The sequence below is a fragment of the Scyliorhinus torazame genome, chromosome 1, assembly GCF_047496885.1.
Source record: "Scyliorhinus torazame isolate Kashiwa2021f chromosome 1, sScyTor2.1, whole genome shotgun sequence".
Classification (NCBI taxonomy): domain Eukaryota; kingdom Metazoa; phylum Chordata; class Chondrichthyes; order Carcharhiniformes; family Scyliorhinidae; genus Scyliorhinus; species Scyliorhinus torazame.
In genome coordinates, this window is record NC_092707.1 from 26585998 (window position 1) to 26603636 (window position 17639).

Here is a 17639-nt window from a genome sequence, read left to right on the forward strand (position 1 = left end):
ATTATTCAATCAGAGCCATTGGCAATCACAAAGAACATGGAGCTGCTGCTCATGAGAAAGAAAGAACACAATGAGACAATAGTAAGAATGTCTGTCGTTGATTTATATAATGCAGCTAGCCAGGGTTTTAGATGCCCGTACTAAATGCTACGCTGGCCGTGACAAAAGACCGATAACTTCCAATCATATATTAGTTAAGATTATATGTGACTAGAGAAGCGAGAATGGGATTATGCTCTGGAACTGCTATTATCAGGGTTTGGGTGATGTGTCCCAGTGCATCATTCATCTTTGATTACGGCCATCCTGTTCTGACTGTGTTTTGGGGAAACGGGGTGCAGGGAGGTGGGGAGGGGGAGGGCTGGTGGCGGTAAGATCAGGGAAATTTATCAACGGTGCTCCCGTCAAAGAATAGAAGAATGTGAATTATTCCGGCGGTCACCAGTTCTGACCAGGATACACTGAAGTGCGTCTAGGCCATAGGTAACGGTGCGTCCAAAAGGAGCCAACTTGATACTGTGCATTGTTTGGAACACAAGGTGGTTTGATCAACGTAAAGAGGCTGCTTCAGTTTAAGGTATTGTAAAGAATCCTGAAGCAAACTCTATAGGAAATATATTGAGAGCCACTGCCCATTCTCATGACTTTAATACTGCTTAGCACTTGTGAATAATTTCCAATTGAAAACTGATATGAATCACTGTTCCGTCTTCACCAGGCCAACACTGTAGAAGATGCTCACTCAAAGTAGTTTACTTGGGAGGCACGGTGACACAGTGGTTAGCACTGCTGCCTCACAGCGCCAGGGACCCGAGTTCAATTCCGGGCTTGGGTGACTGTCTGTGTGGAGTCTGCACGTTCTCCCCGGGTCTGTTTGGTTTCCTCCGAGTGCTCCGGTTTCCTCCCACAGTCCGAAGACGTGCGGGTCAGGTGGATTGGCCGTTAGTATCCAAAGGTTAGTTGGGGTTATTGGGTTCCGGGGATAGGGTGGGTCATGGACCTAGGTAGGGTGCTCTTTCAGAGGATCAGCGCAGACCTGATGGGCCGAATGGCCTCCTTCTGCACTGCAGTGATTCTATGATTCACTGAGTACCTGGTATCCAATACATATCCAACAAGCCAATCAGATACTATCGCTCCCATACACGTCAAATCTTAAGTTTAAAGTCAGTGACTGGTTTTTTGCTGAAAAATATTTTTTCCCACTTTAATGTTTCGAATTCTGTTTCCTTTAAGAACATTCTCCAACCATCCGGGTCGGAATTGCGCCTGGCGCGGGGGCGGAGAATAGTCGTTCACGCCGGAAATCTGGCGTGACGGCACTACCGCGATTCTCCGCGGACACGCCAGTCCCGCACGCGGGGTCAACACGGCGCGGTCGGGGGCCGCTGAAAGAGGCCAAACTCCCGCCGAGGTGATTTACATGTGGTACCACCCGGCGGGAGCTGGGACCCGCGGCCGCGGTGGCGGTCCTGATGGGGGGCGGGGAGTATCTGACTCTGGGGGGGTGCCTCAGCGGTGGGCAGGCCCGCGATCGGGGGCCACCGATCGGCGAGCCATCGCGGCCTGGGAGGGACCTACCTTCCTCCATGAGGCCCGCTGTGTGGCTCCACTACGTTGGCGGCGCCCGCGCCGAGGTGGGCCGCCGTGCGCATGCGCGGACCCGCTTGCGGCCACCGTGCGCTTGCGCGGTCGCGCGGTCTAGCTAGCAGGGCCCCGCCGGCAGCTAGAGCTGTGGGACGCACGCCGGGGCTCTGCTAGCCCCCTGGAAAATGGAGAATCACCCCGGACCTTCGAGGAAAAAGTCTGGAGTGGTTCTCGCCCGTTTTCAAATGGACGTGGGGACATAGCCCCTAAAAGGGAGAATCACGGCCAAGATTTTCAATAAATGGAGCTTCAAGATCTGCACTACTGGGGCGTCATTCTCCGACCCCCCCCCGCCGGGTCGGTGAATGGCCGTTGGCCACCGTGAATCCTGCCCCCGCCCCCGCCGAAGTCTCCGCTCCCGGAGATTGGGCGGGGGCGGGAATCCGGCCGCGCCGGTTGGCGGGACCCCCCGCTGGATTCACCCAGAAATTGCCTGTCCCGCCGGCGTAAATCAAACCTGGTATTTACCGGCGGGACCAGGCGGCGTGGGCGGGCTCCGGGGTCCTGGGGGGGGGCGCGGGGCGATCTGACCCCGGGGGGTGCCCCCACGGTGGCCTGGCCCGCGATCGGGGCCCACCGATCCGCGGGCGGGCCTGTGCCGTGGGGGCACTCTTTCCCTTCCACCTCCGCAACGGCCTCCACCATGGCGGAGGCGGAAGTGACTCTCCCCACTGCGCATGCGCGGGAAACTGACAGCGGCTGCTGACGCTCCCGCGCATGCGCCGGGAAACTGACAGCGGCCGCTGACGCTCCCGCGCATGCGCCGCATTTCCGCGCCAGCTGGCGGGGAAACAAACGCCATTTCCTCCGGCGTCGGCCTAGCCCCTCAATGTTGGGGCTAGGCCGCCAAAGATGCGGAGCATTCCGCACCTTTGGGCCGGCGCGATGCCCGTCTGATTGGCGCCGGCTTTGGCGCCAGTCGGCGGACATCCCGCCGTTGGGGGAGAATTTCGCCCCAGGTGTGAGACTTTTAGATTATATGCCAGATGTTCCAATGAAACTACTGGGCAAACAAAGGAAAAACCGTTCATAAATCTAGCTAAAATCACCAGGCATATATTCTGCCACTGAGAAGAAGTGGATTACTGTCTTCCTCTAGCACCCCCAGTGTCTACAGGTGGCATTACCTTTACAGGCCCCAGCAGCTCCAAGGTGGTAGATAGCCGCCAGCACACGCCAAATGGACATTTGTTCATCCGCTGTGAATCCCAGTGTCTCCATGGCTGCCTGAAGTCTGCCGAATGCTGAGGAAGCTCTCTGCTTCTCCTCCACCTGAGGAATGGGAAAACAAGCAACGTCACACCCGGGGAGCTTGGAGCGGGCTGCAGCAAGAGTGAAGTGTCGGCTCGGAGGAGTCCAGAGTTGGTAATCTAAAGAGCGATCCAGGATCTCCCCACAGTTTGGTTTGTGGAGGAGCTGTTGTCAAGTGACACTTAAACCCGAAACACTTCTTCAGTGTTTCCCTCCCTACCCCATCCTCTAACCAAAAAAAAACAACCGCTGTAAAGATTAAGAGGAAGGCTCGAGGGCAGGTAGAAGTAGAAAGAAGTTGAAACGTGACATCACAGCCTGCAGGTAAGGGACTGGCTGGTGACTGGTAAGTCGTTTTTTATTTTTATTTTCCCTCAGGTGTTATCGTGTGGGGCGCAGAGGTTGCTGAGTGAGTGCTTGCTGAGAAGGGGAGTGAATAACAGGTAAGCTCTTTCTTTCTTTTTTTATCTAGGGGGATGGCAGGGAAGGCAGTGCAATGTTCCTCCTGCAGAATGTTTGAGGTGAGGGACGCCTTCAGTGTCCCTGCTGATTTCATCTGTGGGAAGTGCACCCATCTCCAGCTCCTCAGAAACCGCGTTAGGGAACTGGAGCTGGATGAACTTCGGATCATTCGGGAGGCAGAGGTGGTCATACATAGTAGCTTCAGGGATGTAGTTACTCCGAAGAATAAAGGTAGATGGGTGACGGTGAGAGGGGCTGGGAGGAAGCAGCCAGTACAGGGATCCCCTGTGGTCGTTCCCCTTAGTAACAAGGACACCACTTTGGATACTGTTAGGGGAGGGGACTTACCAGGGGTAAGCCATGGGGTACAGGTCTCTGGCACAGAGTCTGTCCCTGTTGCTCAGAAGGGAAGGGGAGAGAGGAGTAGAGCATTGGTCATTGGAGACTCCATAGTTAGGGGGATAGATAGGAGATTCTGTGGGAACGAGAGAGACTCGCGGTTGGTGTGTTGCCTCCCAGGTGCCAGGGTGCGTGATGTCTCAAATTGTGGTTTGGGATCCATAAGGTGGAGGGGGAGCAGCCCCAAGTCGTGGTCCACATAGGTACCAATGACATAGGTAGGAAAAGGGATAGGGATGTAAGGCAGGAATTCAGGGAGCTAGGGTGGGAACTTAGATCTAGGACAAACAGAGTATTATCTCTGGACTGTTACCCGTGCCACGTGATAGCGAGACGAGGAATAGGGAGAGAGAGGAGTTGGACACGTGGCTACAGGGATGGAGCAGGAGGGAGGGTTTCAGATTTCTGGATAACTGGGGCTCATTCTGGAATTGGTGGGACCTCTACAAACGGGATGGTCTACACCTGGACCAGAGGTGTACCAATATCCTGGGGGGGAAATTTGCTAATGCTCTTCGGGAGGGTTCAAACTAGTTCAGCAGGGGCTTGGGAACCTGAGTTGTAGCTCCAGTACACAGGAGGTTGAGAGTAGTGAGGTCATGAGTAAGGTTTCAAAGTTGCAGGAGTGTACTGTACCGGCAGGCAGGAAGGTGGTTTAAAGTGTGTCTTCTGCAATGCCAGGAGCATCCGGAATAAGGTGGGTGAACTTGTGGCATGGGTTGGTACCTGGGACTTCGATGTTGTGGCCATTTCGGAGACATGGACAGAGCAGGGACAGGAATGGTTGTTGCAGGTGCCGGGGTTTAGATATTTCAGTAAGCTCAGGGAAGGTGGTAAAAGAGGGGGAGGAGTGGCATTGTTCGTCAAGGACAGTATTACGGTGGACGAAAGGATGTTTGATGAGGCCTCGTCTACTGAGGTAGTATGGGCTGAGGTTAGAAACAGGAAAGGAGAGGTCACCCTGTTAGGGGTTTTCTATAGGCCTCCGAAAAGTTCCAGAGATGTAGAGGAAAGGATTGCAAAGATGGTTCTGGATAGGAGCGAAAGCAACAGGGTAGTTGTTATGGGGGACTTTAACTTTCCAAATATTGACTGGAAACGCTATAGTTCGAGTACTTTAGATGGGTCTGTTTTTGTCCAATGTGTGCAGGAGGGTTTCCTGACACAGTATGTAGATAGGCCAACGAGAGGCGAGGCCATATTGGATTTGGTACTGGGTAATGAACCAGGACAGGTGTTAGATTTGGAGGTAGGTGAGCACTTTGGTGATAGTGACCACAATTCCATTACGTTTACTTTAGTGATGGAAAGGGATAGGCATATACCGTAGGGCAAGAGTTATATCTGGGGGAAAGGCAATTATGATGCGATGAGGCAAGACTTAGGATGCGTCGGATGGAGAGGAAAACTGCAGGGGATGGGCACAATGGAAATGTGGAGCTTGTTCAAGGAACAGCAACTGCGTGTCCTTGATAAGTATGTGCCTGTCAGGCAGGGAGGAAGTGGTCGAGCAAGGGAACCGTGGTTTACTAAAGCAGTCGAAACACTTGTCAAGAGGAAGAAGGAGGTTTATGTAAAGATGAGACATGAAGGTTCAGTTAGGGCGCTCGAGAGTTACAAGTTAGCTAGGAACTAAAGAGAGAGCTAAGAGCCAGGAGGGGACATGAGAAGTCTTTGGCAGGTCGGATCAAGGATAACCCTAAAGCTTTCTACAGATATGTCAGGAATAAAAGAATGACGAGGGTAAGAGTAGGGCCAGTCAAGGACAGTAGTGGGAAGTTGTGCTTGGAGTCCAAGGAGATAGGAGAGGTGATAAATGAATATTTCTTGTCACTATTCACACAGGAAAAAGATAATGTTGTCGAGGAGAATACTGAGATTCAGGCTACTAGACTAGAAGGGCTTGAGGTTCATAAGGAGGAGGTGTTAGCAATTCTGGAAAGTGTGAAAATAGATAAGTCCCCTGGACCGGATGGGATTTATCCTAGGTTTCTCTGGGAAGCTAGGGAGGAGATTGCTGAGCCTTTGGCTTTGATCTTTAAGTCATCTTTGTCTACAGGAATAGTGCCAGAAGACTGGAGGTTAGCAAATGTTGTCCCCTTGTTCAAGAAGGGGAGTAGAGACAACCCCGGTAACTATAGACCAGTGAGCCTTACTTCTGTTGTGGGCAAAATGTTGGAAAGGCTTATGAGAGATAGGATGTATAATCATCTGGAAAGGAATAATTTGATTAGAGATAGTCAACAAGGTTTTGTGAAGGGTAGGTCATGCCTCACAAACCTTATTGAGTTCTTTGAGAAGGTGACCAAACAGGTGGATGACGGTAAAGCAGTTGATGTGGTGTATATGGATTTCAGTAAAGCGTTTGATAAGGTTCCCCACGGTAGGCTACTGCAGAAAATACGGAGGCATGGGATTCAGGGTGATTTAGCAGTTTGGATCAGAAACTGGCTAGCTGGAAGAAGACTAAGGGTGGTGGTTGATGGGAAATGTTCAGACTGGAGTCCCGTTACTAGTGGCGTACAACAAGGATCTGTTTTGGGGCCACTGCTGTTTGTCATTTTTATAAATGACCTGGAGGAGGGCGTAGAAGGATGGGTGAGTAAATTTGCAGATGACACGAAAGTCGGTGGAGTTGTGGACAGTGCGGAAGGATGTTACAAGTTACAGAGGGACATAGATAAGCTGCAGCACTGGGCAGAGAGGTGGCAAATGGAGTTTAATGCAGAAAAGTGTGAGGTGATTCATTTTGGAAGGAATAACAGGAAGACAGAGTACTGGGCTAATGGTAAGATTCTTGGCAGTGTGGATGAGCAGAGAGATCTCGGTGTCCATGTCTATAGATCCCTGAAAGTTGCCACCCAGGTTGAGAGGGTTGTTAAGAAGGTGTACGGTGTGTTAGCTTTTATTGGGAGAGGGATTGAGTTTCGGAGCCATGAGGTCATGTTGCAGCAGTACAAATCTCTGGTGCGGCCGCATTTGGAGTATTGCGTGCAATTCTGGTCGCCGCATTATAGGAAGAATGTGGAAGCATTGGAAAGGGTGCAGAGGAGATTTACCAGGATGGTGCCTGGTATGGAGGGAAGATCTTATGAGGAAAGGCTGAGGCACTTGAGGCTGTTTTCGTTAGAGAGAAGAAGGTTCAGAGGTGACTTAATTGAGGCATACAAGATGATCAGAGGATTGGATTGGGTGGACAGTGAGAGCCTTTTTCCTCGGATGATGATGTCTAGCACGAGGGGACATACCTTTAAATTGAGGGGAGATAGATATAAGACAGATGTCAGAGGTAGGTTCTTTACTCAGAGAGTAGTAAGGGCGTGGAATGCCCTGCCTGCAACAGTAGTGGACTCGCCAACACTAAGGGTATTCAAATGGTCATTGGACAGACATATGGACGATAAGGGAATAGCGTAGATGGGCTTTAGAGTGGTTTCACAGGTCGGCGCAACATCGAGGGCCGAAGGGCCTGTACTGCGCTGTAATGTTCTATGTTCTACACTTAAAACGAAACAGCACTGATAGGAAGGCAACTTTTTAAGTTCATTAATTGCTATACTTGTCGATGTTTGATAAGGCGACGTCTGCAGAGGAGAAAGAAGGTCCTTTGTTTTACTGAGTGGAGTTATTGTAAAAGAAATAAATATGTTTTTAAAAAAACAGGTTGCCTTATTAGTAGAATCCTGAAATCATCTGGACCCCAACTGAAGGACCAGGTCTAACAGGATAGCACTAAAATTGAAAAAAACCTTCAAGATCCTGCGGGGTCTTGACAGGGTGGATGGGGAGAGGATGTTTCCTCTTGTGGGAGAATCTAGGACTGGAGGGGGGGGTTCACTGTTTAAAAATAAGAGGTCACTCATTTAGATCAGAGATGTTTTCCCTCAATGTTTTCCCTCAAATGTTTTCCCTCAAAAGGTGGTGAATCTCTGGACTTCTCCGCCTCAAAAGGCGGTCCAAAGATGTGCAGGATAGGTGGATTGGCCACGCTAAATTGCCTTTCGTGTTCAAAGGCTAGGTGGGGTTACAGGGTTACGGGGATCAGGTGGGGGTGTCGGCTTATGTATGGTGCTTTTTCCAAGGGCCGCTGCAGACTCGATGGGCTGAATGGCCTCCTTCTGCACTGTAAATTCTATAATTTCTCTGATTCTCTGAAACAAAATCTTTGAATATTTCTAAAGCAGAGCTGGACAGACTTTTGATTCACAAAGGGGGGGGCGGTGAAAGGTTATCGGGGGTCAGCAGGAATGTGGGGTTGAGGTTACAATCAGGTCAGTCATGATCTCATTGAATGGCGAAACAGGCTCGAGGGGCCGAGTGGCCTCCTGCTGCTTCTAATGCATACGTTCGATTGTAAGGTGAAGTACATTAAGGAAGGAGGCAGAAAACCAAAAATCCTAAAGCTTCAGTAGCCTTCTCAGGGGAATGCCCGCACGACTTAGTGGAATTACAAAGAGGTGACAATGATCCTACTACTCAACAGTCCATCCAGGAAGGTTCTATAGCCTGTTCAGACTGAGAATAGAACAGCTCATTTCTCTAAGTAAAGTCAACAATGAGAAAAGGCCAGTCAGCCTGTTGAAGCTCCTTCCTCTCCCATCTTAACATCTGGTTGCAAATTTCTAGCAAAACATAATTATATGGTCATTGCCAGACACAACGTTGCTGACAATATGATGGGACGAATGCATTCTTCCTCCCTTCCCTTTCGATAAATTAGCCAAACGTCTTGGGTGGGATTCTCCCCTACCCGGCGGGGGGGGGGGGGTCCCGGCGGGACGGAGTGGCGTGAACCACACCGGCGTCAGGCCGCCCCAAAGGTGCGGAATCCTCCGCACCTTCAGGGGCTAGGCCCCCCCCGGAGTGGTTGGCGCCCCGCCGGCCGGCGGGGAAGGGGCTTGCCGCCACACGTGTTGGCGCATGCGCGGGAACGCCAGCGCATGCTGGCGTCATCCCCGCGCATGCGCAGAGGGATTCGCTTCCGCACCGGGAATGGCGGAGGACCACGGCCTCCGGTGCGGAACAATAGAGTGCCTCCACGGCACAGGCCCGCCCGCGGATCGGTGTGCCCCGACCGTGTGCCAGGCCACCGTGGGGGCACCTCCCGGGGCCAGATCCCCCCGCGACCCCCCAGGCCCGCGCCGCCAGGTCCCGCTGGTAAGAGACCTACTCTAATTTACGCCGGCGGGACTGGCAAAGAACGGGCAGCACTTCGGCCCATGGTGGGCCGGAGAATTCGGTCAGCCCCGGCGCCCTTTGAGTCGCGCCGGACCCCGCCATTCTCCGAGGCGGGCGTCGCGACTCACGCCGGGGCAATTTTTTGGGGGGCGGGAGAATTAGGAGGACGGCGGGGGCGGGATTCACGCTGACCCCCGGCGATTTTCCCACCCGACGGGGGGTCGGAGAATCCCGCCCCTTATTTCCCACAAATTCCTTTTGAATGTCTTGTCAATCATTCTCTCTGTCAACATGCTGGGGCCCATTGGTGCATTTAAAGTATTATTAAGAAGATTAAGGTTAGAAATAAGACAGACATGAAACATGATGGGTTTGCAGACAATTTTGATCAATTCCAGGAGGATCTTGTATGAGGTGAAATCCTTTCCTCAATGCCAGCAATGTTGCCCTAGCCATACCCTTCACTTCCCACCATCTGGCACTAATGCCATTTCCCCCACCCGGACCATTACACACGGGCACTGCCACGAACCCACCATGTGCATCAAATTAACCCACCTTACGCTGTTTCTTCTGTGCCACAATGCAGTCTTCAGCTTCACTCACCTTTGCCAATGGTAAAATTCCAAATATCTGACTCTCTGCCATTTGGTGCAAATGTAACTCTGTCCTGTTAAAAACACAACAGGCAATAATTGTCTCAGTTAATGTGTGCAGAACTCGGTGGGGAGGTGGGTGATGGCAAACCCCAGCTTGGGGAGGGGGGGGAACATTGTCCCAGTTTGGGGCGGTAATCCCAGTTTGGGAGGAATAAATCCAATCTTGGGGGTAAATCCCAGTTGCGGAGGATAAATTCTTCAATGTTCAGCACCATTTGCGATTCCTCAAATACTGAAGCAGCCCACGTGCAAATGCAACTTGACCTGGACAATATCCAGGCTTGGGCTGACAAGTGGCAAGTTACATTTGTGCCATAAAAGTGCCAGGCTATGACCATCTCCTACAAGAGTGTATCAACTATTGCCCCTTGACATTCAATGGCATTACTATCACTGAATCCCCCACCATTGTCATCCTGGGGTTACCATTGACCAGAAACTGAACAGAACTAGCCATATAAATACAGGAGTTGGTCAGAGGCTAGGAATCCTGCAGCGAGTAACTCACTTCCTGATACCCCAAACTCTGTCAACCACCTACAGGGCATAAGTCAAGGAATGCGTGTGATGGAATACTCCCCACTTGCCTGGAGGAGTGCAGCTCCAACAACACACAAGAAGTTCGACACCACCCAGGACAAAGCAGCCAACTTTATTGGCACCCCTTCCGCAAACATTCAAACCCTCCACCACCGACGAGCAGTGGCAGCCGTGTGTACCGTCTACAAGATGCACTGCGGGAACTCACACAGGCTCCTTTGACAGCACCTTCCAAATCAATGACCACCACCATCTAGGGCAGCAAATATCTGGGAACACCACCACTTGGAAAATCTTATCCAAGTCACTCACCATCCTGACTTGGAAATATATTGTCGTTCCATCACTGTCACTGGGTCAAAATCCTGGAACTCCCTCTCTAATAGCACAGTGGGTGTACCTACACTACACTGCAGCGGTTAAAGAAGCAGCGCACCATCATTTTGTGAAGGGCAATTAGGGATGGACAATAAATGATGGCCTAATAGGGCGACACCCACATCCGGTAAAAATGAATTTTAAAGAAGTAATCTCGGGGATGGTACAAATAAAGGATGGGGAGCTAAACATGGTCAGAAACAACAGCATTGTTGAGCAAAGTGCAGTTCAGCCTCAGGTATTAAGAGAGCACAAACATTATACATTGAAGTGATCAATAATTGAGGGCCATATGGTGGGGCAGCAGGAGTCATGGGGTACAGTGTGTGGGAGGTATAGGGTACACAGTGTGTGAGGTATGGGGTAGACAGTGTGGGAGGTATGGGGTACACAGTGTGGGAGGTATGGGGTAGACAGTGTGGGAGGTATGGCGTACACAGTGTGGGAGGGATGAGGTACACAGTGTGGAAGATATGGGTTATACAGTGTGGGAGGTATGGGGAAGACAGTGTGGGAGGTATGGGGTAGACAGTGTGGGAGGTATGGAGTACACAGTGTGGGAGGTATGGGGTAGACAGTGTGGGAGGTATGGGGTAGACAGTGTGGGAGGTATGAGGTACACAGTGTGGAAGGTATGAGGTACACAGTGTGGGAGGTATGGGGTAGACAGTGTGGGAGGTATGGGGTAGACAGTGTGGGAGGTATGGGGTAGACAGTGTGGGAGGTATGGGGTAGACAGTGTGGGAGGTATAGGGTACACAGTGTGGGAGGTATGGAGTCCACAGTGTGGGAGGTATGGGGTAGACAGTGTGGGAGGTATGGGGTAGACAGTGTGGGAGGTATGGGGTAGACAGTGTGGGAGGTATGAGGTAGACAGTGTGGGAAGTATGAGGTACACAGTGTGGGAGGTATGGGGTACACAGTGTGGGAGGTATGGAGTAGACAGTGTGGGAGGTATGGGGTACACAGTGTGGGAGGTATTGGGTAGACAGTGTGGGAGGTCTGGGGAAGACAGTGTGAGAGGTATGGAGTAGACAGTGTGAGAGGTATGGGCTACACAGTGTGGGAGGTATGGGGTACACAGTGTGGGAGATATGGGATACACAGTGTGGGAGGTATGGGGTACACAGTGTGGGAGATATGGGGTACACAGTGTGGGAGGTATGGGGTACACAGTGTGGGAGGTATGGGGTACACAGTGTGGGAGGTATGGAGTAGACAGTGTGGGTGGTATGGGGTAGACAGTGTGGGAGGTATGGAGTAGACAGTGTGGGAGGTATGGGGTACACAGTGTGGGAGGTATGGGGTACACAGTGTGGGAGGTATGGAGTAGACAGTGTGGGGGGTATGGGGTACACAGTGTGGGAGGTATGGGGTACACAGTGTGGGAGGTATGAGGTACACAGTGTGGGAGGTATGGGGTACACAGTGTGGGAGGTCTGGGGTAGACAGTGTGGGAGGTATGGGGTACACAGTGTGGGAGGTATGGGGTACACAGGGTGGGAGGTATGGGGTACACAGTGTGGGAGATATGGGGTACACAGTGTGGGAGGTATGGGGTATACAGTGTGGGAGGTATGGGGTAGACAGTGTGGGAGGTATGGGGTAGACAGTGTGGGAGGTATGGGGTAGACAGTGTGGGAGGTATGGGGTAGACAGTGTGGGAGGTATGGGGTAGACAGTGTGGGAGGTATGGGGTAGATAGTGTGGGAGGTATGGGGTAGACAGTGTGGGAGGTATGGGGTAGACAGTGTGGGAGGTATGGGGTAGAAAGTGTGGGAGGTATGGGGTACACAGTGTGGGAGGTATGGGGTAGACAGTGTGGGAGGTATGGGGTAGACAGTGTGGGAGGTATGGGGTAGACAGTGTGGGAGGTATGGGGTAGACAGTGTGGGAGGTATGGGGTTGACAGTGTGGGAGGTATGAGGTGGACAGTGTGGGAAGTATGAGGTACACAGTGTGGGAGGTATGGGGTACACAGTGTGGGAGGTATGGAGTAGACAGTGTGGGAGGTATGGGGTACACAGTGTGGGAGGTATTGGGTAGACAGTGTGGGAGGTCTGGGGAAGACAGTGTGAGAGGTATGGAGTAGACAGTGTGAGAGGTATGGGCTACACAGTGTGGGAGGTATGGGGTACACAGTGTGGGAGATATGGGATACACAGTGTGGGAGGTATGGGGTACACAGTGTGGGAGATATGGAGTACACAGTGTGGGAGGTATGGGGTACACAGTGTGGGAGGAATGGGGTACACAGTGTGGGAGGTATGGAGTAGACAGTGTGGGTGGTATGGGGTAGACAGTGTGGGAGGTATGGAGTAGACAGTGTGGGAGGTATGGGGTACACCGTGTATGAGGTATGAGGTACACAGTGTGGGAGATATGGGGTAAACAGTGTGGGAGGTATGGGGTACACAGTGTGGGAGGTATGAGGTACACAGTGTGGGAGGTATGGGGTACACAGTGTGGGAGGCCTGGGGTAGACAGTGTGGGAGGTATGGGGTACACAGTGTGGGAGGTATGGGGTACACAGTGTGGGAGGTCTGGGGTTGACAGTGTGGGAGGTATGGGGTACACAGTATGGGAGATATGGGGTACACCGTGTGGGAGGTATGGGGTACGCAGTGTGGGAGGTATGGGGTAGACAATGTGGGAGGTATGGGGTAGACAGTGTGGGAGGTATGGGGTAGACAGTGTGGGAGGTATGGGGTAGACAGTGTGGGAGGTATGGGGTAGACAGTGTGGGAGGTATGGGGTAGATAGTGTGGGAGGTATGGGGTAGACAGTGTGGGAGGTATGGGGTAGACAGTGTGGGAGGTATGAGGTAGAAAGTGTGGGAGGTATGGGGTACACAGTGTGGGAGATATGGGGTACAGAGTGTGGGAGATATGGGGTACACAGTGTGGGAGGTATGGGGTACACAGTGTGGGAGGTATGGGGTAGACAGTGTGGGAGGTATGGGGTACACAGTGTGGGAGGTATGGGGTAGACAGTGTGGGAGGTATGGGGTACACAATGTGGGAGGTATGGGGTACACAGTGTGAGAGTATGGGGTACACAGTGTGGGAGGTATGGGGTACACAGTGTGGGAGGTATGGGGTAGACAGTGTGGGAGGCATGGGGTACACAGTGTGGGTGGTATGGGGTAGACAGTGTGGGAGGTATGGGGTACACAGTGTGGGTGGTATGGGGTACACAGTGTGGGAGGTATGGGGTACACAGTGTGGGAGGTATGGGGTACACAGTGTGGGAGGTATGGGGTAGACAGTGTGGGAGGTATGGGGTACACAGTGTGGGAGGTATGGGGTACACAGTGTGGGAGGTATGGGGTAGACAGTGTGGGAGGTATGGAGTAGACAGTGTGGGAGGTATGGGGTACACAGTGTGGGTGGTATGGGGTAGAAAGTGTGGGAGGTATGGGGTACACAGTGTGGGTGGTATGGGGTAGGTAGTGTGGGAGGTATGGGGTACACAGTGTGGGAGGTATGGGGTAGACAGTGTGGGAGGTATGGGGTACACAGTGTGGGAGGTATGGGGTACACAGTGTGGGAGGTATGGGGTACACAATGTGGGAGGTATGGGGTACACAGTGTGGGAGGTATGGGGTACACAATGTGGGAGGTATGGGGTACACAATGTGGGAGGTATGGGGTAGACAGTGTGGGAGGTATGGGGTACACAGTGTGGGAGGTATGGGGTACACAGTGTGGGAGGTATGGGGTAGACAGTGTGTGAGGTATAGGGTACACAGTGTGGGAGGTATGGGGGAGACAGTGTGGGAGGTATGGGGTACACAGTGTGGGAGGTATGGGGTACACAATGTGGGAGGTGTGCGGTAGAAAGTGTGGGAGGTATGGGTTAGACAGTGTGGGAGGTATGGGGTACACAATGTGGGAGGTATGGGGTAGACAGTGTGGGAGGTATGGGGTAGACAGTGTGGGAGGTATGGGGTACATAGTGTGGGAGGTATGGGGTACACAGTGTGGGAGGTATGGAGTAGACAGTGTGGGGGGTATGGGGTACACAGTGTGGGAGGTATGGGGTACACAGTGTGGGTGGTATGGGGTACACAGTGTGGGAGAATGTGGTACACAATGTGGGAGGTATGGGGTAGACAGTGTGGGAGGTCTGGGGAAGACAGTGTGGGAGGTATGGGGTACACAGTGTGGGAGGTATGGGGTAGACAGTGTGGGAGGTATGGGGTACACAGTGTGGGAGGTATGGGGTAGACAGTGTGGGAGGTATGAGGTAGACAGTGTGGGAAGTATGAGGTACACAGTGTGGGAGGTATGGGGTACACAGTGTGGGAGGTATGGAGTAGACAGTGTGGGAGGTATGGGGTACACAGTGTGGGAGGTATTGGGTAGACAGTGTGGGAGGTCTGGGGAAGACAGTGTGAGAGGTATGGAGTAGACAGTGTGAGAGGTATGGGCTACACAGTGTGGGAGGTATGGGGTACACAGTGTGGGAGATATGGGATACACAGTGTGGGAGGTATGGGGTACACAGTGTGGGAGATATGGGGTACACAGTGTGGGAGGTATGGGGTACACAGTGTGGGAGGTATGGGGTACACAGTGTGGGAGGTATGGAGTAGACAGTGTGGGTGGTATGGGGTAGACAGTGTGGGAGGTATGGAGTAGACAGTGTGGGAGGTATGGGGTACACAGTGTGGGAGGTATGGGGTACACAGTGTGGGAGGTATGGAGTAGACAGTGTGGGGGGTATGGGGTACACAGTGTGGGAGGTATGGGGTACACAGTGTGGGAGGTATGAGGTACACAGTGTGGGAGGTATGGGGTACACAGTGTGGGAGGTCTGGGGTAGACAGTGTGGGAGGTATGGGGTACACAGTGTGGGAGGTATGGGGTACACAGTGTGGGAGGTATGGGGTACACAGTGTGGGAGATATGGGGTACACAGTGTGGGAGGTATGGGGTATACAGTGTGGGAGGTATGGGGTAGACAGTGTGGGAGGTATGGGGTAGACAGTGTGGGAGGTATGGGGTAGACAGTGTGGGAGGTATGGGGTAGACAGTGTGGGAGGTATGGGGTAGATAGTGTGGGAGGTATGGGGTAGACAGTGTGGGAGGTATGGGGTAGACAGTGTGGGAGGTATGGGGTAGAAAGTGTGGGATGTATGGGGTACACAGTGTGGGAGGTATGGGGTAGACAGTGTGGGAGGTATGGGGTAGACAGTGTGGGAGGTATGGGGTAGACAGTGTGGGAGGTATGGGGTAGACAGTGTGGGAGGTATGGGGTAGACAGTGTGGAGGTATGAGGTAGACAGTGTGGGAAGTATGAGGTACACAGTGTGGGAGGTATGGGGTACACAGTGTGGGAGGTATGGAGTAGACAGTGTGGGAGGTATGGGGTACACAGTGTGGGAGGTATTGGGTAGACAGTGTGGGAGGTCTGGGGAAGACAGTGTGAGAGGTATGGAGTAGACAGTGTGAGAGGTATGGGCTACACAGTGTGGGAGGTATGGGGTACACAGTGTGGGAGATATGGGATACACAGTGTGGGAGGTATGGGGTACACAGTGTGGGAGATATGGAGTACACAGTGTGGGAGGTATGGGGTACACAGTGTGGGAGGTATGGGGTACACAGTGTGGGAGGTATGGAGTAGACAGTGTGGGAGGTATGGGGTAGACAGTGTGGGAGGTATGGAGTAGACAGTGTGGGAGGTATGGGGTACACCGTGTATGAGGTATGAGGTACACAGTGTGGGAGATATGGGGTAAACAGTGTGGGTGGTATGGGGTACACAGTGTGGGAGGTATGAGGTACACAGTGTGGGAGGTATGGGGTACACAGTGTGGGAGGCCTGGGGTAGACAGTGTGGGAGGTATGGGGTACACAGTGTGGGAGGTATGGGGTACACAGTGTGGGAGGTCTGGGGTTGACAGTGTGGGAGGTATGGGGTACACAGTATGGGAGATATGGGGTACACAGTGTGGGAGGTATGGGGTACGCAGTGTGGGAGGTATGGGGTAGACAATGTGGGAGGTATGGGGTAGACAGTGTGGGAGGTATGGGGTAGACAGTGTGGGAGGTATGGGGTAGACAGTGTGGGAGGTATGGGGTAGACAGTGTGGGAGGTATGGGGTAGGTAGTGTGGGAGGTATGGGGTAGACAGTGTGGGAGGCATGGGGTAGACAGTGTGGGAGGTATGAGGTAGAAAGTGTGGGAGGTATGGGGTACACAGTGTGGGAGATATGGGGTACAGAGTGTGGGAGATATGGGGTACACAGTGTGGGAGGTATGGGGTACACAGTGTGGGAGGTATGGGGTAGACAGTGTGGGAGGTATGGGGTACACAGTGTGGGAGGTATGGGGTAGACAGTGTGGGAGGTATGGGGTACACAATGTGGGAGGTATGGGGTACACAGTGTGTGAGTATGGGGTACACAGTGTGGGAGGTATGGGGTACACAGTGTGGGAGGTATGGGGTAGACAGTGTGGGAGGCATGGGGTACACAGTGTGGGTGGTATGGGGTAGACAGTGTGGGAGGTATGGGGTACACAGTGTGGGTGGTATGGGGTACACAGTGTGGGAGGTATGGGGTACACAGTGTGGGAGGTATGGGGTACACAGTGTGGGAGGTATGGGGTAGACAGTGTGGGAGGTATGGGGTACACAGTGTGGGAGGTATGGGGTACACAGTGTGGGTGGTATGGGGTAGACAGTGTGGGAGGTATGGGGTACACAGTGTGGGTGGTATGGGGTAGGCAGTGTGGGAGGTATGGGGTACACAGTGTGGGTGGTATGGGGTAGGCAGTGTGGGAGGTATGGGGTACACAGTGTGGGAGGTATGGGGTAGACAGTGTGGGAGGTATGGGGTACACAATGTGGGAGGTATGGGGTACACAGTGTGGGAGGTATGGGGTACACAATGTGGGAGGTATGGGGTACACAGTGTGGGAGGTATGGGGTACACAATGTGGGAGGTATGGGGTACACAATGTGGGAGGTATGGGGTAGACAGTGTGGGAGGTATGGGGTACACAGTGTGGGAGGTATGGGGTACACAGTGTGGGAGGTATGGGGTAGACAGTGTGTGAGGTATAGGGTACACAGTGTGGGAGGTATGGGGTAGACAGTGTGGGAGGTATGGGGTAC

The 17639-nt window shown here is 52.7% G+C and overlaps 1 protein-coding gene across 4 annotated transcripts in view; it reads right to left on the minus strand.

Annotated features, from left to right (window-relative positions):
- LOC140391704 (unconventional myosin-XVIIIb-like) overlaps positions 1–17639 on the minus strand; it is a 546871-nt gene that overhangs the window by 400502 nt on the left and 128730 nt on the right. For all 4 annotated transcript variants that reach the window (XM_072476590.1, XM_072476756.1, XM_072476499.1 and 1 more), the window contains 2 exons: positions 9544–9607; positions 2775–2919 (listed from right to left, as the gene is read on the minus strand). In XM_072476590.1, coding sequence (XP_072332691.1) covers positions 2775–2919; positions 9544–9607 — 209 coding nt within the window. The remainder of the gene's footprint in view (positions 1–2774; positions 2920–9543; positions 9608–17639) is intronic.